This window comes from Mustela putorius, unplaced genomic scaffold (assembly GCF_011764305.1).
Source record: "Mustela putorius furo isolate JIRA1106 unplaced genomic scaffold, ASM1176430v1.1 tig00003836_pilon_pilon_pilon, whole genome shotgun sequence".
In the NCBI taxonomy this organism is placed as follows: domain Eukaryota; kingdom Metazoa; phylum Chordata; class Mammalia; order Carnivora; family Mustelidae; genus Mustela; species Mustela putorius.
Genome location: NW_025421989.1, coordinates 887,679 through 912,341, shown reverse-complemented (window position 1 = coordinate 912,341; position 24,663 = coordinate 887,679). Strand labels below are relative to the sequence as shown.

At 58.5% G+C, this 24,663-nt stretch overlaps 1 protein-coding gene across 3 annotated transcripts; it reads left to right on the top strand.

Annotated features, from left to right (window-relative positions):
• The first annotated feature begins 167 nt into the window (after nucleotides 1-167).
• Nucleotides 168-24,189, top strand: ASMTL (acetylserotonin O-methyltransferase like). 3 transcript variants are annotated; one of them, XM_004768318.3, is made up of 13 exons: nucleotides 168-434; nucleotides 5,129-5,260; nucleotides 6,757-6,804; nucleotides 6,937-7,001; nucleotides 7,635-7,696; nucleotides 8,668-8,776; nucleotides 9,714-10,110; nucleotides 12,331-12,493; nucleotides 14,343-14,518; nucleotides 16,217-16,334; nucleotides 17,173-17,316; nucleotides 18,475-18,597; nucleotides 22,596-24,189. In XM_004768318.3, the coding sequence occupies exons 1-13, from the start codon at nucleotides 321-323 to the stop codon at nucleotides 22,814-22,816; spliced, it is 1,872 nt and encodes a 623-aa protein (XP_004768375.2). In that variant the 5' UTR covers nucleotides 168-320; the 3' UTR covers nucleotides 22,817-24,189. The 3 variants fall into 3 exon arrangements, with proteins under 3 accessions (XP_004768375.2, XP_004768376.2, XP_012919892.2); XM_004768319.2 differs by lacking the exon at nucleotides 168-434 and adding an exon at nucleotides 3,097-3,280; XM_013064438.2 differs by lacking the exons at nucleotides 168-434; nucleotides 5,129-5,260; nucleotides 6,757-6,804; nucleotides 6,937-7,001; nucleotides 7,635-7,696 and adding an exon at nucleotides 7,951-8,045.
• The last annotated feature ends 474 nt before the right edge of the window (nucleotides 24,190-24,663 follow it).

Genomic DNA, 24,663 nt, shown 5'->3' with positions numbered 1-24,663 from the left:
CAGTGGCTCCTCTCCAAACTGCGGAACGTACAAGGAGCAAACGTTCCCAACCTCGCTGTTCTGTTTTTTGGGTTTTTTTGTTTGTTTGTTTGTTTGTTTCTTTTCCTCCCAATTATATTGCGGTAAAACACATACGCACAAAACTCACCATTTTATCCACGTTTAAGTGTGCAGGTCGGGGTGTCCGACACCTTCACGGAGCTGTGCCACCGTCCCCAACGTCCATGTCCGGAATCCTTCATCGAGGACAACGGGAGCTCTGACCCCACTAAACAAGGAACCCCATCCCCCACCACCTGCTCCCTGTCCCTATAAAGGTGATGCCACCAGGGGCCTCTTATACGTGGGATCACAAAGCATTTGTCCGTTGGTGTCTGGCTTACGTCACTGACCATCACGTCCTCCAGCTGCGCCCACGTCACCGCCGAATCCAGGTACGATTTGCCCCCCACACGGTTCGCGCGGTACGTTTGTAGAGGCCTCCCCGAGACACCCCAGTGCAGCTATGGGACATTTCCATCGCCCCCAAAAGATGCCCGATGCCCGTTTTCTCCCCATCCCTACGGCCAGCCCCAAACGAGGGCCCACGACTGTTTCTGCTTCTCTGGACGTGTCCTTCCTGTCTCTGTGACATCAGTGGGATCAAAGGGCACATGGGGGTGCTGCCATCCTGTCTATTTCTCAACAGGGCATTTCGGGGTTCATCCTGTGTGGTAACATTTACGCTATTCTTCTCTCCTTGCTCCGTGGCCTGGGGGAGCGCCTCGTGTCCATCATGCCGGACAGAATCCAAACAGGCCCTCTTAGGCAGATTTTGACCCCAATCTCCAGCAAAGGGTCCAATCGAAATACCCAGAACAACAGGGCTGAAGTAGCCAGGACATCGGGAACTCTGCCTCCGTCACGAATTGCTGGGAACCTACTTCGACCCCGCCTTTTTTGCTCTTTCTGGAAAAGACCACCGAGAAAACTCCAAGACAAGCTCCCGTTGTCCATCCCACAGTTAGGGTTAGGTCCATTTTGCAGAGGAGCAAACCATCAAAACACCAGCCAGCCTGTTCCCCCTACTCAGTCTTCAGCAGTCCCAGCAAAGAAGGGTCTGGGTCCATGCCCACCACCCCGGCCCCCAGCTCCACTGGGGATTCTGGGTCCTTGTGTCTGTATCACGACACGCACTATGGACATCTAAACCTCCTTTGAACCCCATCCCATGCCTCACGGGAGATCAGCCAGCACAGAACACGAAGGGGGAGACATGAGAAGGAACAATGCCGTCCAAATACATCATAGGCTGTCACGTGGAAGTATGTGTGTGCCACATATACACAGACACACCACCTCCATACATGTATAGGTGTGCAATATGGGTTTATATGCCTGTGTACATACTCTTCTGGGGACACTTATGGTGGTCACAACGAGGGGGGGGGGAGGAGGTGTGTGACTGGCATGTGGGACATAGAGACAGGGACACCTACAGCGTAGCACCTGCAGGGCCCAGGCAGCCCCATATCAGAGAGTCATGCAGTCCAAGATGTCAACAGTGCCCAGGCTGAGAAGCCTGGACCATGCATAAGGACTATCTATCCATCTACCTACCTATCCATCCAACCATCTATCCATCTATCCATCCATCCATATATCCATCCATCCAGCCATCATCCATCCAACCATCAACCATCCATCCATCCAGCCATCTATCAACCATGTATCCATCCATCATCTATCGATCCATCCATCCATCTATCTAACCATACATCCAACCATCTATCATCCATCCATCCATCCATCCAACCAACCATCCATCCATCCATCCATCCAACCATCCAACCATCCATCCATCCATCCATCCATGTATCCATCCATCCAACCATCATCCATCATATCTATCTATCCATCCATCCATCCATCCATCTATACAACCACGTATCCATCCATCATTTATCAGTCCATCCATCCATTCTTCTATCCATCTACACAACCATCTATCATCTATCTATCCATCCATCCGTCTATCTAACCATACATCCAACCATCTATCAATCCATCGATCCATCTCATGTATCTATCCATACCCACCTATCATCTTTCTACCTGTCCGTCCCTCCGTCCATCCATCCATCCATCCATCCGTATCTATCCATCCATATCTATCCATCCTATCTATCTATCACCTATCTATCATCTATCTACCTATCTACCTATCATGTCTATGGTCAGGGTTGTCAACTAAGGGCTATTCTGTCCGCAGGGGACCCCGCGGCAATGTCTGGAGAGACCTGGGGTGGTCACAACTCGAAAGGAAACCACTGCCATCTAGCGGCGCAAACTGGGCTTGCCGCTGGACGCCGTGGTGTGCGCAGGTCGCCCCGACCTGCCCCCCAAATGTCAGTAGTGCGGAGGCTGAGAAGCCCCCCACAGTTCGCAGGACAGTCTCCCTCTCCCTGTCCCTATCCACTACCTGTTTACCTGTGTATCCATCTGTATGCGGCGGGGCTGTCCACCGAGGGCCAGTCTGCAACGCCCCCCGCCCCGGGAACCCCCATCTCTGCCCACTGCCTCTCGGGGCACACCTGTCTCTCAGGGACCCTCCCCTCCACGCCCCACTGTGCCCTCGGGGACTCCATCTCCCCCCTCCGCCGTGCCCCGGGGACCCCATCTGCGCACCCCCTCCACCGGCTGCAGGAGACGCCCCCATCCCTGCGCCCGCCCCCCACTGCTCCCCAAGGGGTGCCGGGACATCGGGTTCTCGGAGATCGTCCGCAACGACCTCCCCCCCAGCCCCTCGGCGGCGCAGCTGGCTTTGGGGCGCGGGGCGGTGGGGACGCGCAGCCTGGGGTCCGGACTCGGAAGGCAGGGGCGGGGCTCCGGCGGATGGGGCGGGGCGGGGCCTGGGCGGGGCGTCGAGCGGACCGCGGCCGCGTTGGGGGCGGGGCATCACTCGGCCGACGTGTGCGGCGCAGGGCGGGGCTCCGGCGGGCGGGGCGCTTTGGGGGCGGGGCCTCACTCTGCAGACGAGCGCGGCGCGGGGCGGGGCTCCGCGGGCGGGGCATGGGCGGGGCGTCGCGCCGGCCGGGGCCTCGTTGGGGGCGGGGCCGCACTGGGTCCGGAGCGCGCGGCGCGGGCGCGGGCGTCGGGCTGCGGGTCCGGCTGCGGGCCGGGTGCGCGGCGCGGGGGTCGGGTCGCCATGGTGCTGAGCCCGGTCATCGGGAAGCTGCTGCAGAAGCGCGTGGTGCTGGCCAGCGCCTCCCCGCGCCGCCGGGAGATCCTCAGCCACGCGGTGAGCGAGCGGCCTGCGCCGGGCCTGGGGCGGGGGGTCTGCGGCGGGGCCGGGGCCCGGGAGTCTGCTGCCTCCGGGTCTGCGGACCCGGGGGATTGGAGCCGTGCGGAGGAGAGTGGGGGCTCCTGGGGCCAGGCGCCTACCGACCTGGGCACCTGGGGGGCCTGGAGCCTGAGGGCCTGGCGCGCTGGGGCACCTGGGGCCTGCGCCCGGAGGTCCGGTGACCTGGGGCTCTGCGTACTGGGGACCCGGTCATCTGGGGGGGTCTGGAGCTGGGGATTTGGTGATCCCGGGACCTGGTGTTCTGGGGGGGCCTGGAGCTGGAGATCTGGTGATCCGGGGACCCAGCGATCCGGGGACCTGTGGATCCGGGGGTCTGGAGCTGGGATCTGGTGATCTGGGGCTCTAATCACTGGGGAACTGGGCCCCGGGACTCTGGTGATCTCGGGGAGTGGGGCACCTGGTGATTGGAGCTCTGGTGACTGGGGATTTTGGTTCTGCTGTGGAGGCGTGGGAGAGGGGTTGGGAAGCCAGAGACCCATTGTCCTGCGGCCCCGGGGCTTGGGGCAGGGGTCTGGAGACCTGGGAGGTGGGGAGGTCAGGGGGTAACTGTGGGGGGAGGTATGGAAGGGGGAGGTCTTGGTGACTGGGGGATCTAGTGATTGGGAGCCTGGTGCCTGTTCCCAGGGGCTTGGGGACCTAGTGAAAGGAAGGGACTGGTGCCTGGTGGTCGGGTGTCCAGGTTCATGGTGACCAGAGACCTGGTGACCCACGCAGGTGGTCTGGTCACTGGTCCCTGGAGCCAAGGGCCCTGCTCACCCAGGAGGGCCCGGTGCTGGGGGCTTACTGACCAGACCAGCTAGGCGAGTGCCAGGAGCCCTAGTGACCCTGGGACCCATTGACTGGAGTCTAGCGACCTGTGGCTCAGGCTGGGGAAAGTGGGACTCTGTGTGATGGGGGAACAGGGCTCTGCAGACAGGGGTCTTTGTTGGAGCTGTGGATAGTGATTGAGGGTCCCAGGGACTGACGGTAGTAGCAGTCTGCATGGTCTGGGAACAGAGTCTTCAGGCCAGGCCAAGTGGCCGAGGACCTATTGGCCGGGGCGGGGGGTGCGGGGGTTTTCCCGGGCCAAGGCCATGTCTGTGCCTGACCTGTGTCCATCCTGGAGGTGGTAGTGGGGGACGGACAGAGCCCGAGTGGAGCGGACGTGGTCTCCGTGGGGACGCCCCGTCTGGGGGTAGGGTACTGGAGATAGGAGGAGGGGTTGGGGTGGGTACAGACCAGAAGACGGCTCACAAGGCGATCCAGGGAAAACGGGGTATAGGAGGCCAAGGACCAAGGGGGGGGCCCTCAGAGAGGTATGGGAGGGATGGTCAGAGCCTCACTCAGGGGAGCTCTCTCGGGGGGAGGGGCACTGCCCAGAGGTGGGCGGAGTTTGACCCTTTGCGATCAAGGCCCACATTCCTGCCCACACATGTTTGGGGACTGCGGTCAGTCCTCTGTGGCATTTTGTGCAGGTGGATGTTTTTAGCTATTTGTACACCGTGGGGATGAAATGCCGGCCTCAGGGACACTCCGGGAGCCCTTTGACCCCACAGAGCCTCACAACCCAGTGCCCTAGCCAAACTTTCCTGCTGGCTTCTGTGTACCGATATCTTCCCGGCAGGTGCGCTGGGCCCCCACCAGCCCCCGCGCCTCCCCAGCCGGCTGGGAGCTGGCCCTGGTCAGCGTTTGGCATCTTCCCAGCACGTGGCAAAGGCCACCTTTACTGTAAGTCGGGCGCCCTGCTGCTCTGCGTCCTTGGGTTCTTCCTGCCAACCCTCAAGACCCCGATCTCCCCTTTTCCAGGGTCTCCGGTTCGAGGTGGTTCCTTCCAGGTTCAAAGAGAAGCTTGATAAAGCATCCTTCCCCACGCCTTATGCCTATGCCATCGAAACAGCCAAGCAGAAGGCCCTGGAGGTCGCCAGAAGGATGCACCAGGCAAGGGGGCTCTGCTCCTGCGTCTTCACAGAATTCTCTTGCTTGGGAGGGCGGTTTCGGGGTCTCCGTGGACATGCCGTTGATAAAAGCCGTTTTCTGTATTGTATGCAATTATGGTAGCTCATCTACCAATGAGTGTTACAGTGTAACCTGCTTTTATAATTAATATAACAGTATCTTTGATATAACATGGTTCATATCCATCTGTTACTCTGTAACATGCTATTGGGATTAACAGAGTGGTATCATTTACCATAAAAAAAAAATGAACATAGCTTGGGGTGCCTGGGTGGCTCAGTGGGTTAAGCCACTGCCTTCAGCTCAGGTCATGGTCTCAGGGTCCGGAGATTGAGCCCCGCATCTGGCTTTCTGCTCAGTAGGGAGCCTGCTTCCTCCTCTCTCTCTGCCTGCCTCTCTGCCTGCTTGTGATCCCTGTCTGTCAAATAAATAAATAAAATCTTAAAAAAAAATTAATGTAGCTCATCTATTACTATGTGCTACTATGTAAAATACTATTACAATTAACATAATTGTATCATTTATAATAAGGAATGAATATAGATGATCTACTACTGTGTATTACTATACAAGGAATCTTGTGGGTAACATAACAGCATCCCTCAAAATAAATGAACAGACCTGAACTATTCTTATACGTTACTGTGTAATACACTGTTGCGATGAGTATAAGAGCATCACTCATGGTACAGAATTAACAGACCTAAAATATTACTATATAAAACTATATATACTATATAAAACTATGTTACTATATAGTAATAAAAAATATTACTATATAAAACTATATATAGTAGCAGTGACTGTTATGTCATTATTTATGATACAAAATTAACAGACCTGAACTATGACCGTTACTATATAATATACTGTTACAATGATGACAACAGTATCACTTACGACATGGAATGGACGTACCTTAACTCTTACTATATGTTATTATGTGATGTGCTGTTAGTGACAATAACCGCATCATTTATGATTCAGAATTAATGTAGATTGTTATTGCTAAGTGTTACGATAATATCCTGTTGCAATTAACGGAGCATAACAAATGCACGGTACTGAATGCTAGAAGAAGTATTGATAGAAATAAGCAAGTGTTGATCAATTGATTTTCGACAGTGGAAAAGTGAATATTTACGGACAAGCTAAGTTCAAGGTTCCGTACAGATCCCCGATGACCATGTTCAGCTCCAAGCCTGAATTTTCTACTTGGATTTATTTTATTGTCCAGTGTATTGACCAAGTTTCAACTTAATGTTGAGCGGGCCAGAAAACACCGGCTTTGTCCTTAATTCAGGATAGCTTGGGGAGGATTTGGAGTCACGTTCGTGTCCTTGTTGGGGACATTGAGGACACCCACGTCTTAGTTTCTGAAGTGAGAGTGGCCTCGTGCCCACCCGTCACCCCACCGGGGTATTTGCGGAAGACGCACGGGGACGTGGTTTCTAAAGCTGGGTTTGGATTTCTTGCAGAAGGACCTCCGGGCCCCCGACGTTGTCATCGGAGCCGATACCATTGTGGTGAGTGCCCCCCACCTCGGGGCCCCCGTTCTGGCCTCCAGTTTGGTTTGTGTGTGCTTGGTGACCGAAGTCAAGGTGCGGACAGGGAGAGCCAGCTGAGTGAGAGTGAATCCCTCCCTGGTTCTCTCGCAGACCATCGGGGGTTTGATTCTGGAGAAGCCGGTGGACAAGCAGGACGCATACAGGATGCTTTCCAGGTGGGTGCAGACGGTCGTCCCCCTGGGAACAGCACTGGGGCAGGACTGGGGCAGGGCCCGTACATGGGGTACGTCAGGGCCTGGGACGGGGTTGGGGCTTAGGATGGAATGGATAATGTCTGGGTGGCATCAGGTCCTCAGGTTAGGGTCCCAGGCAGGGAGAGCACCTAGGGTGGGGACAATGTCCACAGTGGGGTCAGGTCCCCAGGTTAGGGCCCTGGGCAGGGACTGCCTCTGGGGCAGACTTCAGGTCCAGTGAGTTCTGTGCCTGGGGAGGGGTCTGTGCACAGCCTACCTGGCCACCCTCCTGGCTGTCCCTGTGTCCATGAGCTCTTACTCCTGGTCTCCTGTCCTACTTCTGAGTGGTGATCTCCCCATGTGCACCTCCATGTGCTCGGCTCTCCCCACGAGCTCTGCTCGGGCAACAGGTAGACGGGCAGTCTCCCTCCGGGCCGGACGAGCTCAGCCTCTACCTCAGCGCGTCTCAGCCCCGGGGCCGTGCCATGTTCCATGCACCCACGTTTCACTCTGCTGCAGGACAGCAGGTGGACGGCTGAGAGCAGGGTGGCGGGAATGTGCCGCAGAGCACGGCTCTGGCCAGGGGGACACGGTCGTGCCGATTGCATCTTGCAGGTTGAACGGGAAAGAGCACAGCGTCTTCACGGGCGTCGCCATTGTCCACTGTTGCACCACAGGTACAGCACCGCCGGCCTCCTCCCCAGGCCCGGGGCCACCGCGGGCGGAGCCGGTGACCCTGCAGACCTGCGCCCTCCCTCCTGCCTCGGCAAGTCGGGGCTGCACAGAGGCCTCGGAGCACCTGACAGAGCTGGGCTCGCCCGCCCAGTGTGACCCACGCAGGTGCTTCCCTCCAGACCTTCCGTCCGGAAGACAGAGAGGGCTGGCTCACGCCGGCCAGCCGGAAATCACAGCAGGACAATGAAGGTTTTTTTAAAAAGGACCGAAACCCCAAGGATTGTCTGCAAAAGCTGCTTTGCATAATGTGCCCCGCGGGCCGAGCAGGGGCTTTCCAGCCCCAGAGCCAAGGTCTCTGGGCCAGCCCGGAAGTTCTGTTTCTTTTCTTTTTTTAAGATTGTATTTATTTGACAGAGAGATGCGTTGAGGGAGGGAACAGAAGCAGGGGGAGTGGGAGAGGGAGAAGCAGATTTCCTCTGACTGAGCAGGGAGCCCAATGCCAGGCTCGATCCCCTGGGATCCGCTGAGCCGAAGGCTGACTGATAATGACTGAGCCACCCAGGCGATGCCCCCCCGCCCCCACCCCGAGGTTCTGTTTCTGGGGGGAAAACCCAAGGCCCCATGCTTGTCTGGGTGCTGGGCGCTTGCAACATTGTTCATTCCCCAAAGCCCAGGTCTGGGTCTGCAGGTTGCAACTTTTGTATCCCCCAAACTTCCTTACCCACCCTCCCCCCCACTGTTCTGGGTCTTGGATTGCAACTTTTTATTCCCCAAACCCCACCCCCTGCAGGTTGCAACTTTTTATTCCTCCATGGTTTTGCATGCTTGAGTTTGCAATTTAATTTTTCCTGCCTGAAGCCTCCTCCTGCCCCTAATTAAGAACTGAGAACCCGGACCGATGTCCCCCAGGTGCACAGAGCCCAGCGGTGGGGCCCTGAGGCTGCGCACCCTGACCGGCCGCCCTGTGTTGCAGACGCGCAGCTCGACTTGGAGGTGTCCGAGTTCCACGAGGAGACCACGGTGAAGTTCTCTGAGCTGTCGGAGGAGCTCCTGTGGGAATACATCGACAGCGGGGAGCCCATGTGAGTCCCTCAGATGAGGACACTCATTCCTTCGCGTGGGTGGGCCACCCTCAGGACAGGATCCCCTCCAAACGTCCCACCTCCCAACACCATCCCCTTGGAGGTTGGGTCTCAGTATATGAATTTGGGGGTGCGGGGGACACAGACATCTGGTTCATGGTCATCGTGTTACTGTCCTGATTACACCGGGGGCCGGGCTCAGTTAGGCAGTGCAGGGACCCGGGTGATGGGCTTGCTGGAGGAACAGCGGGGGTCAGGGGCTGCTGGCAGGGCCCGTGTCAGGACCTGAGCTGCCCTGGCCTGGGACAGTGAGTGCGAATCACCCCAAGTGTGAGACGCGGTCTTGGGCTGCGGTCCGGTGAGCAGGTGAGTACACGGCCGAGCTCACCTGCTCCCGGTTCTGTTCCCCACGTGGAACGGGGCCAGGTGGGGGACAGGTGCTTGAGTACAGATGCCAGGGGACGGTCCCAGTGCTGAGGATGCCCCGAACCGACGACTCCTGCCATTTTAAGGACTGGGGTCAAAGGGAAGCAGACGACGGAGGGTCAGGTAGAACGTGCTAGGTGCTCAAGTCAGGGTCCAGGAAAGGACCTTTGAAGTGCCCTCTTCTGTGCCTAAGGAGGTCTCGGCAGAAGCTGCAGGACCAGAGATGCAGGCGGGCACAAAAGCATGGCCTGGGTGGGCCGTCCTCACGGCACTGCCCCTGAGATTGCTGCCCCAGGCCTGGTGTGGGGGGCAGTGTCCCCGAGGGGCCGTCTGGGACACCACGTCATCGCCCAGGATGGGACTAGACTCGTCACTGAAGCAGCCCGGGGGGATCGCTGGGCTCCCGCCCGCCATCCCGTCTGATCACGTGGAGTGAAGCCATCCAGCAGGCACCCGTCTTTTGACCCTTCAGACTTTGATTTCTCCTGTAACCGTCTTCCTCCCCGCGCAGGGACAAGGCCGGCGGCTACGGGATCCAGGCACTGGGCGGCATGCTGGTGGAGCACGTGCGCGGAGACTTCCTCAACGTCGTGGGCTTCCCCCTGAACCACTTCTGCAAGAAGCTGGTGGAGCTGTACTCCCTGCCCCGTCGCGAGGACCTGCGGCGGGTCAAGCACGACTCCATCCCCCCCGTCGACACGTTCGAGAACCTGAGCGACGTGGAAGGGAGCGGCTCCGACCCCGCTCAGGGCGATGACGGTGGCGGCCACGGAAGGGCAGAGGCGGACGGGGACCGGACACAGGCTCCTGCTGGCCCGCAGGGAACAGACTCTCACGGGACAGGAGAAAGCCCGCCCCCCTTCCCAGCGGGCCTTCTGGAACTCATAGACGGCTTTAAAGCATCAAAGGTACCTGTCTGAGTGTCCCGGGGCAGCCGTAACAGATGACCGCAGACTGCGGGCTGGAAACCCCACAGTTTCATCCTTTCTCAACTCTGGAGACAGGATCTAAGATCCAGGTGGGGCAGGACCACTGAGATCCAGGCGGGGCAGGGCTGTGCATCTTCCTGAACCTCTTGGAGAGGGTCCTTCCTGCCTCTTCCAGCTTCTGAGGCTCCGGGTGTCCCCGGGCTGGTGGCCGCGTCCCTCTCATCTCTGCCTCTGTCCTCACATGGTTTATCTGTGTCTCATCTTCTGTCTCTTACAAGGACACCCGTCCTTGGATTCAGGACCACCCCGATCCAGGATGAGCTCATCCAGAATCCTTCCCTTCATCCTATCTGCAAAGACCCTATTTCCAAATAAGATCTCCCTTTGCAGGTTCTAGGGGCCAAGACTTTGGCCTATCTTTTGGGGGCCGGTGTTCAGCCCATACAGGTGTCCCCAGCTGATTTCCTGCCTTCGTGAAGTGGCTTGGCAGAGAGAGAGTGACTTTGGGGGTCACAGAGGCTGTGACCTGATTTGCTGGGGCTCAGACTGTGGCGTGTGAGACTCGTGCTCAGGGCTGTGGTGGCCGAGTCCGGTGCCCAGCTGGGGCGAGCTGTCTGTGATTACTTGAAGGTGAGCAGCGGTCTCATGACCTCAGCACAGGGCACACAGGGCATCGCTGACCGGCCTCTCCCCAGCCCAGGATGACGAGGCCAGAATGCTGACCGTGCAGCAGCCTCGGGGAACCCAGCATGCCCCTGGCCAGGTGGGCTCTAGCACTAGGTCACTAGCTGCCTGGAGGGATCTGTGACCTCCTCGTACTGTGGCTTTGGGATCCCAGACACCTGTTCCAGCCAGAGGGTGTCGCAGGTGGTGAGGGAACCTGCAGGCCACTGGGTGCTCTCTGGAGCCAGCTGGTGCCTGTGGCTGTGGCCGCCCCAGTCCTTCCTGCGAGGTCATAGACACTTCCCAGAAACACCCGGGTACCCACGCCACACCGGACAGCCTCTGAGGCAGAAGCCCACCTGGTCGTCTTCCGCCACCTCCGTCAGGGACAGGGCTGGTGCGGCCATCCATGCCGCCACACGGCCATTACATCTCTCCAACCTTCTTCTGTCCCACTCGGCCGACCTTCCACCCGTCTGAGCAGCTTTGGGCTTCAGAGAGAGAGCTGGAATGCGGCCCTCCCCGTGCCTGGGCTCCGCAGGGACCACGTCAGTGGCTCTGGGGTGCTGGGTGGGGGGACTGGAGATTGCCCCTTCCCACACTGCAGCCCTGGCCACTTCCCTGGCCTTGTCTGGGGCAGAAGCTCTCGTGATTAGGAGAAGTGGTTGTTCTGTGTTATGCCTCAAAATATTCAAATTTCTCTGCAAAGTGATAGTTAAAAGATAGTGCATTGGACCATCACCTGATGGACGTATACGCTGTCCCTCTCTTCCTGTCGATCTACCTGCTTATCTACCTGTCCTCAAACTATCAGCTAGGATCTATCTACCTATGTACCTGTGATCAAAGATCAATTATCTGCCTATCTCCCGTCTGCCTATCTGATCTATTATCTGTCCGCCTAGCTACCTGTGTGTCTGTCTGCCCGCTTACTACATCGCTGTGTTGAACAAAGGTCTCCCAGCGGTCAGGTGAGCTGACCAAGCTGAGGGGCAGGAAGGAGCCTGGGAGCGTGTCTCCTCACCAGGGCCGTCACGGTTCGTTCTGGAAGCAGCTCTGCATCGGGCCCTTGAGAACGTGCATCAGTTGTCACAGATGGTTTTGGCATCACGAGGTGAGGGCAGTGTGAGCAGCAAGGTAATCGCTGTCACCAGAGGGCATCTCTTCTGAGCTTTGTAGAGACTCTGCACTTGAGGACAGCCATTTGCCTCCAAATACAGTCACGTCCTGAGGTCCTGGGAGTTAGGGCTTCAGCCTACAGATCTTGGGTGGAAACACCATTCAGCCTAAAGCCGCAGCACACTGTTTTTTCCTTCCCCCCATGGCACCGTTTTTCTGCTTGGTATTCACTGATGTGCTTTTGCCTTGTGCAAACCTGGTATCAGCTGGTGCCTAAATCTACTGTCTCTGGAGGAGTTTCCGTTGACAAGTTAAATATGTTTCACAGCTTTGACCTCCATGTTTTGGGTCCACAGGAGTCAAAAGTCCTTGATAAGTCACGGAGTAAGTCTAACTGTAGTTGTTTCTAATGGATAGGCCCTGTTCGTGGCTTGCAAGCTGAATGTGTTTGATGTACTAAAAGTTGACGGCCCACTGAAGGCCGTGGATATCGCAGGCAAAATCGATGCCTCTGTGTGTGGAACTGAACGGCTCCTGGATGTCTGTGTGGCCCTGGGATTGCTGGAGAAGACAGACAGAGGTAAGAGGACATCTGAGGTGTCTTGCTGAGAATCCTTGTAGGTGGAAGTAAGTCACCAAGTGAAGGTGGTTTCTGAGCCAAGGCGGGGAGGACGAGACCATCAGAACGTGGCTTTTCCCCAAGGGGAGAAGCAGAGGATGGAAGAAAGGAGACATAGGTGTGCGTTGGCGGGGGGTGGGGGTGTATTAGGAGAGTGACTTCTCTATGGGCTCTGCTCTCAAACGACCTATATCAGCGTTCACCAGAGAAACAAAACCAGTGGAATATATGTGTGTGCAGAACATAGATACGTGTTTGTTTTTGCTTATTTAGACAGATGAGATGAATGGGTGGGGACACCTAGACAGATAATAGCTTGGTAATAGAGATGAAAAATATGTAGGTAAGTAACAGGAGATTTTGATGGATAGACGGATGGATGGATGGATGGATGGATGGATGTGTGGATGGACAGATGGATGGATGGATGGATGGATGGATGGATGGATGGGTAGGTAGGTAGATGGATGGACAGTTGGACGGGTGGATGGATAGGTAGGTAAGTAGGTAAATGGATGAGTGGAAGGAGGGATAGATGGGTAGGTAGGAAGATGGATGGGTGGACAGATGAACCGTGTGGGTGACACTGTTTGCTGAAATGAACCAGACTGTTGAGCCTGGCCTCAGAGCAGACGATCCTCCGGATGGTCTCTGTGGAAACCTTGGGAGTGATGGTGGGGGGGAGGTGGGATCGAGGGCCCCGGGCAGGAGAAGCAGCTTCCCTTCTGTGATGAGGAGGAAAGCGGGGTGCTGGCAAAAGCCCCAGAACCTGCCCTTTGTACAAAAGTCATACAGACATGTGATTGCGATCTGGAGCCTAGAAAGCAGAACTTTCTCCTCACCCAGATCATTGTAACGATGATCTCTTCTGTCCAAAATAATGACTGAACCTCGAGAAAGTTTCAGGTGTCCAGATTTCTCATCCCCGGGGACCTTCTTCCCACACGTTTTCACTGATGCCTTGCAGGGTTCTGCAGGCAAACCCCGTGAACCGTTCCCTCACATGCACAGGGGGCACTGCTGCTCTTCCAAAGGCCTCAGAAGGACACTGAGGTGTTAAAAGGGATTCGGTGCTGTTCTTTATTTCTCATAATTCTTCATTTCTCAGCCTGTGCAACCTTCCATGGAGCGATAGGGTCTTCCCCACCATCACCTGTACCCCCAGTCTCCCATTCTCCAGATGCAGGTGTCCCAGAGGGGCTCCCATGGGCCAGGTCTTACAGACAGCCCAGCTGGGCACGAAGAGGGTGGAGACAGGAAGAGACTCACCACCAGTCCAGGCTCTCCAGAGAAACAGAACCCGTGGTCTGTAGACCTGCAGGTGTATAGCAAGGAAATGGCTCATCCCGCTATGCTAGTGGGGTGGTTGAAAATCAGTACACAGTGACCCTGAAGTCTTGAGACACAATGTCTTCTAGCTCAGCAAAATGTCATCCCTGCTCTTGGCACCTTCGCCTGATTAGATGTGATCCACCCACATTGCCCAAGGTCGCCTGTAGTTCTATATGTCAAAACACTCCACAGCAACGTCCCTCCTGGCATTGTACCTAAGATCCAGGCACCATGTCCCAGCCAAGTGACTGTCCTAGGGGGTTTGGGGGCATCTCCCCTGGGAATGTCCACCTGCTTGGTTAACACAGGAGTCCACCTGCATGCTGGGTCTGGGCTGTCTCTCCATGGAGCCGCCCCTGAGCGGATGCCCTGTGCCCCAGTCAGGCAGGTGAGGTTTGTGCCCCCATGTCAAGACCCACGCCGTGGGCTCTGCTGCGGCGTCCCTGCTAGGAGCCCCCACGATGCCTTGTCACGTCAGGTTACCGCAACACGGAGCTGGCAGACGTGCACCTGGCGTCGGACGGCGAGTATTCCCTGCACAGCTTGGCCATGCACAGCAACGACCACTTTTGGAGCCTCTTCACGGACCTGGAGCTCGCCGTGCGGGAGGGAGCCAGCGCGGCTTTTGGGAGGAAGGCGGAAGAGCCCGTTCAGGTACCGAGACTCGGAACGTTTGTTGCCACGTCGTGGGCGTATCTTCCAAAAGGACCGACGGGTGCAGAACCCTTGCCCTGCCAGTGGGTTAACAGGGACCTGTTAGAAAACCACAAGAGTTGGCTCCTGTGACCTCAGGAGCCGTGCAGGGAGGCCCGTGGGCAGGGGCAGGGCAGGGAGATGGGGGCCAGGTGGTCCCGTGACCACCAGGGCCAGGTGGTGCCCGAGAAGAGACAGTGCTTGTCGGACCGGACTTGGGCCTGCACAGAATTAACGCACCGTGTTTCCTTCTTGTGGTTAAATCGGAGGGACCCTGTCCTTCGAGCTCACGGTCCGCAGAGCCCTTCCTACCGTGTCTCTCCCTCGTTCCCCTTCCCCTTCCAGAATGCTTTGGGGGTTTGGGGTGCAGCATTGGCCGAGGGCAGAGACCTGTGGCACTGACCCAGGCTGTCCGCGGGATCCAGAACTGACCGTGAGAGCACGGGGCTTGTACCCAGCCTAGGCAACAGGGACAGAGACAGACGGTCACAGGAGGGTGCAGGCCAGGGGGCTTACGGACAACAGACATTTCCTTCTGAGGGTTCTGGGGGTAGCATCCAAGGTCAAGACGCCTGCAGACTCAGGGTCTCTTGGCTCGAACTCGACTGTGTTCTCTCTAGTCCTCACCGGGTGACGGAGGCAGGTATCTCTGCACCCTCATGACCCCGTCCCCTGCTAGACGCCCACCTCTGACCGCCATCCCCGTGGGGCTTAGGTTTTGACCTGGGAAGGGGAGGGGAGTCGGACGCAGCAGAGAGACCCCCAGTCGGGTGGAGACAGAGAAGAGAAGCCACAGACGGGGCTCCCTGGGCACAGAGTGGGGCGGTGTAGGGCCAGGAGGAAGGGAGGGACCCCTGTGAGGTGGGCTGGCTCAGGTGGGCTGCCTGCGGCCCCGTCTGTCCCTGTGGGAGTCCGGGACACGTCCAGCATCTCCTCACCATGCTGTACCCTGCAGCGCTGGGGGCCCCAGGAGGCACCCTGCCCAACGGGGGACCCCATCCTACATGCTGCCCTGCGGAGGTCCCGACCACACGGGGACCCCACAGGGGAGCTGGGCGAGGGGCTCCGGTCTGACTTTTGCTGAGATAGTCAGCAGCACGGAGCCAGCTGTAGGGGCCCCTGGGGGACCCCACCCTGGACCCCTCCTCCTTGTCCACAGAGACCCTTTGTGGGGGGTCTGGAGCCTCCAGGGTGACCATCCTCGACGACTGACTTCAGATTCTTAGACGTGGCATCTGTTAGGATGGGAAAGGGGGGGTTCCAGTGCCGCTGGACCCCCAACCCACACCCGCAGCACTGGGCTGGACAAGGTCCTGCCCCCTCGGACCCCCCAAGTCTGCTTCCTGCCCGACCCTACCCCAACCTGCCCCTAACCCTGCTCTGCCCTTCCCCTGCCGGCTCTGCACCACCCACCTCCTCCCGACCCAGGCCTCACTGTGTCTCCCCAACCCCCTCCCGACCCAGCTCTGCCCTACAGGTCCCCTTTCCCGACCCGCTTCCCCACCAGACCCCTTCCCCGGTGCAGCTGTGCCCTGACGCTCCCCTCCCCGTGAGCCCCGCTGAGTTCCCACCTGCAGAAACGCCCGGTGGCCCCCAGCCAGAGTGCAGGAGCTCCCCGGGCCTCGGTGGGGGCTCTCCTCACGCCCCATTCTCTTTCAGAGCAAGCACAAGACGCTGCAGTTCATGAGGGCGATGCACGGCTTCGCCATGCTGACGGCACGCCAGGTGGCCACCGCCTTCGACCTGTCCCAGTTCACCTCCGCCTGTGACCTAGGAGGTGCGTAGCGCCCCCCGCCCGCTCCCGCCAGGAATCGGGAGCAAAGGGCTCTGTGCATTTCTTATGTGAAGTCATGCTCACCTCATGTGCTCTTAAGATGTCCAGGATGCATCTCCCTCTTGAGGAAGCATCTGAGGCCTGAATTTGGCCATGGTGGGAGCCGGGGCTTGGGCAGAAATCCCCAAGTGCTAGGAGGTTCTAGCGACGGGCAAGGACCCCCACAAAGGTTATAGGGCCCTTTCTGGTGGATGCTGAGTGGTGGGAAGAGGATCGCGACCCCATCTGCCCCCATCCCATCAGCTCTAATTGTGCCTCATACACTTTCCTGCCCATCCCAACCCACTCCCTAGCCCAGGGACAGCACGCGGGGCAAGCAGATGCCTGCCTAAGAGGTCCAGTGGGATTGGGGTCCCAGAGGACCAGGTGTTATTTCCCTGTCAGCCGCATACCTTTCTTGCTGGTGGCCCACAGTGGCTGCTGGTGCACCAGCCATCACACCAACCATCTTGCACCAGAAAGGAGATAAGGTGCAGCCTCCCCTTCCCCACCACACAGCTGGGCTCTGTTCGCCCTCCATGACTCTGTGCCCACCCCTGCTCAGTGCTGGACCAGCACTGGCTCTGGCACCAGCAAGTGAGGTCCTGACCTCAAGAGGCCGCGAGGCCTGCATGAGACCACACAGATCTATGCCACGGCTGGCTTTCTTTCCCGGTGTTGACCTCAGTCTCTGTGCTCAGGCATCATTTTGGTTTTACCATGGTTGAATTTGGGAGACGGGTGAGGGTTTCATCAGTGCCGGCAGGTCGGGTCACGAAGTGTGTGTTGGCATTTCCCGCAGGCTGCACAGGTGCCCTGGCTCGAGCGCTCACCCAGGAGTACCCGCGTCTGAAGGTGACTGTGTTTGACCTCCCGGAGGTCATCGAGCACGTCACGTGTTTTCAGCCCGAAGGACGGCGGACGGACCGGATCAGCTTCATGCCAGGTAGACGCGTCTCGGTCTTTGCTGTGAGCCAGTGTTCGGCCGGCCTTGTTTGTTTGTACAGAGGCAGGTGCACGTCTTTGTGTGTGACTGTGTCTGTGTGTGTATATGTGTGTTTGCATATGTGCATATCTGTGTGTGCTGCCTGTGTCTCTGTGTGTGTGCACAGATGTGTGTGTTGTCTCTGCATGTGTGTGTTGTCTCTGCATGTGTGTGCACGTGTACATCATCTGTGGGTGCATATGTGTGTCTCCATGTACATGCCTATTGTCTGTATGCCTGCAAATGTGCGCCTGTGTATATGTCTCTGTGTTTGTGTGCCTGGGTGTGCACAGACTCGCATGTGTGTTGTATGTGCGTGCATATGAAACAAGAAACAAGTGCTGCGTGTGCACTTATTTCTGCATGTGGGTATATGCGCACGAGTGTTGTTTGTGCGTGTGCATGCTTGTGTGGTTTTGCCTGTGTGCTGTGTGTGCACATGTGTTTCTGCATGTGTGTGCATGGTGCGTTTGTTCTCTGTGCACATGCACGCATGGGCGTGTGGTCTGTGTATTCGTGTCTATGTATATGTGTGTGCCTGTGCATATATGCGTGTGTTGTCTGCGTGTCCGTGCAGATACGTATATGTCCCTGCGCAGATCTGCGTTTTGTCTGTGTGCGTGCATGTGGGTCTCTGTGTGTATGTGCACACCCGTACGCATCTCCAAATCCTGCGAATAGGAGTGCGAGTGGCAGTGGGATTGGAAGCCGTCACGGTGGGAGGGCAGGTGGGACGTGGAATGGCCGACGTGAGCATCTCCAGGTGTCTACAGCCCACCCAAACGCCAAAAGCAAGTTCCGCAAAAGCTAGAGCAGGAAGGCCTTGAGTTCGATGTGAGGGAGAACTTCCAGGAGGGGCAGCCGTCAGTGTGGGGGCAGCTGGACGTGAAACCGCTCCCGCCCCGAATCTTGGGAACACCCAGCCCCAGGGCCGACGAGGTGGCGGGCCCGGGGTTCCCCGCTGCAGGTTGTGGGGTGCAGGACACCGTTCTCCCCCCACAGGCAGTCTCTGCCTTCTGCTCCAGCAGCTCTGGGGAGCGGCACACCCCCGGTGTCCAGCAGGGGCAGGACCCGGTCCGGCGTCCCTGACGGACTCCTGACATCGTGTTGTCACACCAGGTGACTTTTTCAAGGATGACCTCCCGGAGGCAGACCTGTACATCCTTTCCAGAATCCTGCACGAGTGGCCGGACGACAAAGTCTGCGAGTTGCTGAGCCGCGTCTCGAGCCGCTGCAAGCCGGGTGAGTCCGGGCCGCGACCGGGTCCTTCTTGCAAACGGAAACGCCGTTTCCACTTACAAAGAAACAAAGATGTGTACAGAGAGCCGTGCCCCCGGCGCTGTTTACCGCGTCCCGCTGACGATGTGCTCGCGCCACAAGGGGGTGGAGGAAGGTTTGGGGACGTCTCCCTGGATCCCCTCATCCAGTCCCGATAAAGCCAGTGACGGCATCTTTGCTCTCAGGCCCCAGAGTCTCCAGGATGCTTCTCCGATTGCTGTCCTGGCCGACCCTTGTCCCCGCCACCATGTCCAACCACTCAGGGCCATCATGGCCCATCAGGCCACAAAGAGGGGCACGCCCAGTTCCTGGGATCCCTTACCAGGCCCTCGAGGTCCCCAGTCCCACAAAGCACAGCCCTCACTCCCATGTCCTGTGCCTGGTCCACTTAGGGAAGAAACACACTATAGCAATTCGCGGGTCCTTCCGCTCCACGGCGGCCGGGAAACGCCCCGCGCGTTTGAGCTCCTCTTTCGCACACAGAGAACGCAAAGCTGAAGTGCAACAGGGTGTGTGTGGATAGTGTTAGAGAAAGAGAGAGAGACCGGTCTGTTCCGAGGAGTCAGTTCATGTGATTGTGTAGCCTGGGATGTCGAACGTCTGCTGGTGGACCGGGCAGCCGGAGACCCGGGGACAGGCTCCTGCTGAGGCTCAAGTCTGCACACAAGCCGGAGGCAGAATTCCCTCTTCCTGCAGGAGGCCAGTCTCTTTGCTCTCGAGACCTTCAACTGATGAGACGAGGCCCACCCACACCGGGGCGCACCACCTGCTTCTGCCAACTGAACCGTGAATCTCATCCTCAAGGAACCATCCTAGAAACCCCCGGAGAGATCCTCCGCCACGAATTGGGGCACCGCGGTCCAGCTGAGATGACCCGTACAATTAAACATCACCCCCGGCAGCCCCCTGGCAGGGCCATGTTATCTGTGGCCCCCAGCTCAGACACAGGGCCCCGTAGAGGGCACACAGGGACATATTATTCGGCATGAGGTTCAGCTAGCATTTTCGATGCCTCCCATCCGCCTGCTCCTCCACGTGCTGGCCGCTCGGGGTACCCCCCACGCCCACCCTCCAGAGCAGAGTCTGGGAGAAACATGGAGAGTCTCCTAGCTCCACACGGTGCCCCCGCTCTGCGCAGGCAAACAGGCATCCAGAACTGAAAGGTATGCTTGGGGACCGTGGGACAAACAGGCTCGCAGAAGGCAGAGGGCAGAGTCCGTCCCCCGCTCCGTGCACAGAGCGTGGCGGCAGGAGCAAACAGCAGGAAAGTTCTAACCAGTAAAACGGGGGAAAAGGCAGAGACGGAGCGGACCGACAGCCGTGCCAGGAAAGTGAGACGATTTAGGGTTCTAGCTGGGAGCCCTCATGCCGGACCCCGGGACCCGGAATCCGGGAAGCATCCCGCGTTGGGCACAAAGCCGACGTTTCGGGATCCCGGGGATCCAGACGTGAGCCTGCGTGGAGACGGAGTCCCGCACCAGGAATGGGCATGAGAAACACACGGGGTCCCTCAAAAGGAGAGTGAGGACAGCAAGGCCATGGTGGATCTTCAGCGGGGAGGGGCGTCTGGGGGGCACTGAGCGTCCGACCCTTGATTTCGGCTCAGGTCACGATCTCAGGGTCCTGGGATTGAGCCCCGCATCGGGCTCTCTGTTCGGCAGGAAGCCTGCTTCCCTCTCTCTCTGCCTGGCTCTCTGCCTACTTGTGATCTCTCTCTCTCTGTCAAATAAATAATAAAATGTTTAAAAAAAAAATGCAACTGAGACAGCGAATTACCAGTTCACAGCTGTAGACAGAAAGCCCCACAGGCGTTTGTGGACTCAAAGCGCTGAGCACTGCTCCCCCCGCCGCCGCCGCCATTCCGAGGAGGCTCCTGGAGACGTTCTGGAGTGAAGTACACCCAGATGCTGCCCAGGAACCAGACACAACGGTGCTCCCACCACGGGACAGCACTGAGGGTCCTCAGGTGATGGTTCAGGTGCGGACGGTGCGTGGAGAGTCCCGTGGGCTGGACTAGCAGAGACTCGGACACAGGTGCGGGACGTCACACGTCGGAGCTTTTGGAAACAGTATCGCCACACGTGGACCCATCTCCTGGGGCATCTGGGGACGTGAGCGTTTGGGGACACGTTAACAAGCGCCGCAGAGAAAATTGAGCAACTGCTTTTCAGTGAGCCAAGTTCCGTGCCAAGAAAGGCGGTGGCGTCCGGGCATCCTTGTTGGTCTGTGCGGCTGGATGGCTTGTGCAACTTGCCCGCCTCCCGAACCCCCACCGCCGCTCCGAAGTCATGTCCACTGGGAACGTGTGAACCGGACCTTGTTGGGAAATAGGGTGTTTGCAGAGGTGGTGAGGGGAAGGCTGAGAGATGAGCTCACCCTGGGTCAGGGTGGTCCTGAATGCAAAGACAGGGGTCCTCGTAAGACACAGAAGAGGAGACGCAGACGCAGAGGAGAAGCCACCTGAAGATGGAGGCAGAGACGGGCGGGATGTGACCACCAGCCCAGGGACACCTGGAGCCCCAGAAGCTGGAAGAGGCAGGAAGGACCCTCCCCTGGAGCCTCTGGGCGGGAGGCAGTCCCTGCCCCGCCTGGATCTCCGCGGCCCTGCCCCGCCTGGGCCTGAGACTCTGGCCTCCAGAGCTGAAAGAGAATAAATAACCAGTCTGTGGTCACTTGTTGCCACAGCCCCAGGACACGCACGCTGTCGGGGAGAGGCAGGCGTTCACGCGGCCATCCCCGTGTCACGTGGGCACACGGGCTGCTCCGCGCAGAGAACGTGGTCCTGGGAAGACGGGTTTCTGCCTGTTTCTTCCTTGCAGCGTGCCTAAGCCCTGGAACGGAGCCCAGCCCAGAGCGGATGTCCACAAAGCTGCGAGTGAAACGATCGTGAAAGCGCCCCCACCCGCTGGAAGGCTGCCATCCTGCCCGTGCGTGCCGAGTTGTTAGCTTGAACTTGGCCTCGAGACAGACGACCTGACAACACAGGCCGTGGCAGCCGCTAGGAACCGGGGCTTCCCGTCCGCCCCCAGAGCTGGGAGTTGGGTGGTTAGCCGCACCCAGGGCAGAGTGGAGGGTCCTGGGGGTCCACAGGACAGAGCCGAAAGTGCCCGGTTTAACCTGAGTCTTCTGGAGCCTGTGGTGTTAGCCCCTCGTGTGCATTTGTTTGAAAAACGCCAAGATGGATGATACGCTAGAGAAATGCTCCGATCCCGGTTCGGTTACCCCGCGTTCCCTTGCATGCCTGGAACCAGCAAGAGAAGACGCCCCAGAATTGTCCCAGCAACGGCCACCACTGGGCCCTTGCCTGTGGATCTCAGGGGAAGGACAACCACCCCAGAACGCAGACATGAACTACGTCCTGCCGGGCTCCGAAGCGTCCCGAGGGAGCTGAGTTCCCACCGCTTGGTTTCTCCGTCCTTTGTGAAGGGCTTTGCATGGAGAGACGCGGACAGACGCATACGGGGCACGTACACACACACATGCACACACACACACGCACACACTTTGTTCTTGAAGCTCTCACGCTTTGTGCACCCGTCACGTAAGGGTTCCTGGGTCTGGCGTGCCTGGTCCTGGCCGTGTCCCGAAGCAGGTGCCGACCCGGGTGTGCTCCTGGGGTTTCCAGGGTGAATGCGTGCTCCTTGCTGGGACCACGGGACCCTGCACCCAGCGTTTCTGGCTGGTGTCCCCACACGGGGAACCCTCAGGGGAGCCCTGGGCTGCGTCTGTGTGACTGAGCCCCCGTCCAGGCTGGCCCGTGAGACCCCTCACTATCTCTGTGTTCTCTCTCCATGTCTGTCTCTGTCTGTCCCCCTGCGGTTCTGGCTCCCCAGGCTGGCGGGCAGTGTCCTCAGCCTCCCCGCAAGTCGGCCCCAGCTCCCGTGCCGCTCGAAACCGGCCACCCCCGCGAGGCTCCCTGCCGAAATCTTGTCTGTGACTCTAGCTAACTGTGTTCTTCACAGGCGGCGGCATCTTGGTGGCTGAGAAGATCCTGGAGGACAAGCCAGCGGCACGGGGCAGCCTGCCGGCGTCCTTGAACCTGCTGGTGCGGACCCAGGGGAGAGAGCGCGGCCTTCCCGAGTACCGGGGGCTGCTGGAGCGCCACGGCTTCCGGGACGTGCGGCTCGCACACGCGGGGGACAGGCTGGACGTGATGCTGGGCACCAGAGCCTCGCCACCCTGAGGCCCCCGGCATGAGACGCTGCTCTCCCAGGAGGCCGACGGGCGGCCCCGTCCCCAGGGTCAACCCCTAGGTACCACCAGGACTGACAGCATCTCACCAACCGTGGAACCACACAGAATAAAGCAGCAAAATGCACCTGCTCCAAGCTCGTTTGTGGGTCCCGAGATGGAGCAGGCTGTGCCCGGAGGTGGGCAACACCAGCCAGGTGCGCACCCCAGGACCTACCTACATGGCTGGCTCTCCAGCAGGAGTCAACCTGCGGCCGCCGCCTCCTTCACACCTGTTCTAGACCTGTGTGTCCGTGTGACTCCCGGCCGCTCGGTCCCGCGGGACACCTGCCGTGTGCCGGGTTCCTGGGGCTCCCCGTCTCCTACCCTTTCCGCCTGGATGCTGGGAGCAGGGCCGCGGCCTCCCCCCGCGACCTTGGACAGCTCACGTCTTTAAGAAGCTGGTTAGCTCCCGCGGCGTCCAACCCGCGTCCCCAGCCGACCGGTTTCTCGCTCACGTCTCTCGTGTATGTTCCCTGACTTACCTCGTTGTCTGAAAGAAGGCAGGTGTGTCCCTGTTCTCTCGTGGGGGGCAGCAGCAAATGCTTATGACCCACGAGCCGTCTGTCCTTGACGTCACGGGATGATTGGAGAAACGGCCCGGCCGGTCCCACAGGGGCCACGTTCGGCGAGGCCAGCCTGGCGGCGTTCTCTGCCCGTGCTCGCGGCTCACAGCTACCTTCCGGGGCGCCTGGCGGGCTCGGTCGGCCGAGCCCTCCGCTCTTGGCTTCGACTCAGCTCGCGATCTCAGGGTGGTGGGATGGAGCCTCGGGTCTGGCTCTGTCCTCGAAGGGGAGGCTGCTGAGATCCTCTCCTCCTCATGCCTCACCCCTACCACATGCACCTGCTCTCTCTTTCTCTGTCTCTCCCAAATAAATCTCTTTAAAAAGTAATAATAACAGCAGCACCCAGAGGGGCTCTGTCGGTGAAGCGTCTGCCTCCAGCTCCGGTCATGATCCTGGGGTCCTGGGATCGGGTCCCGCGTCGGGCTCTCCGCCCAGCGGACCGTCTGCTGCTCCCTCTGCCTCCCTCAGTCCTGTACAGGCGCTTTCCGCCTCTCTCTGTGTCAAATAAGTGAATCAAGTCTTTTGAAAAAAATTAATATTGAAAACCAATAAGAGTGAAAATAAAACACTGTACGTTTCTTAAACATAGACAAATCTATGCAGATTAACGCTTCCTGTGTATGAAGCTATTTTGTAAAACCATGCAGTATGTAGCTTTTATGTGCAATTCTAGAGGTATATACTTATAATGCAAATTCTATATATTGTGTATTATCGGTATCTGTTCTACGCAGACATAAATGCATACTTTTTGGTTGAAGTCCGAATTTTTTTCTTTCTTTCTTTCTTTTGAATCACAAGGTGTGTCTCCGTAGGAGGCTGGAGTGGGAGAAGGGAATGAGACGCTGATCTAAGGGGCCGTGCTGTCCTCCGGGGCGCCCATGACTGCCCTGTGCTGAGAACAAAGCTCAAGGACTCAAGGCTCCTCTGTCCCCTGTTCCCGGCCCCGGGCAGGCGCCAGGGAAGATGCTCCTCCCTCCCTGGGGCCCGTCCTCCACCCCATCCAGTCCCCACACCCACTGGCCAGGGCTCACATCCGCCGTGAACTGGCCCCAGCTGGGGGAAGCTGGGGGACACTGACACGGTCCCCTTGGGCCACTCCGGTCATGTCCTTCCCCACCTGGGAGAACAGGGCGTTTCCTGCAGGACCTTTTGTATAGGTGGAAAGCTGTGGCCTCGGCAGTGGGTGTTCCCCGTACACCTGTTGTCCGGCCCCTGGGCTGGCCCGTGAGCT

What these genes read in the sequence shown, in the direction of transcription:
- ASMTL (XM_004768318.3), top strand. Translation starts at nt 321, where the DNA reads ATGCCACCAGGGGCCTCTTATACGTGGGATCACAAAGCATTTGTCCGT. An exon ending in ATCGACAGCGGGGAGCCCAT is followed by an intron (nt 8,777 to 9,713) that starts GTGAGTCCCTCA and finishes CTCCCCGCGCAG; the next exon opens with GGACAAGGCCGGCGGCTACG. An exon ending in CTCGAGCCGCTGCAAGCCGG is followed by an intron (nt 18,598 to 22,595) that starts GTGAGTCCGGGC and finishes TGTTCTTCACAG; the next exon opens with GCGGCGGCATCTTGGTGGCT.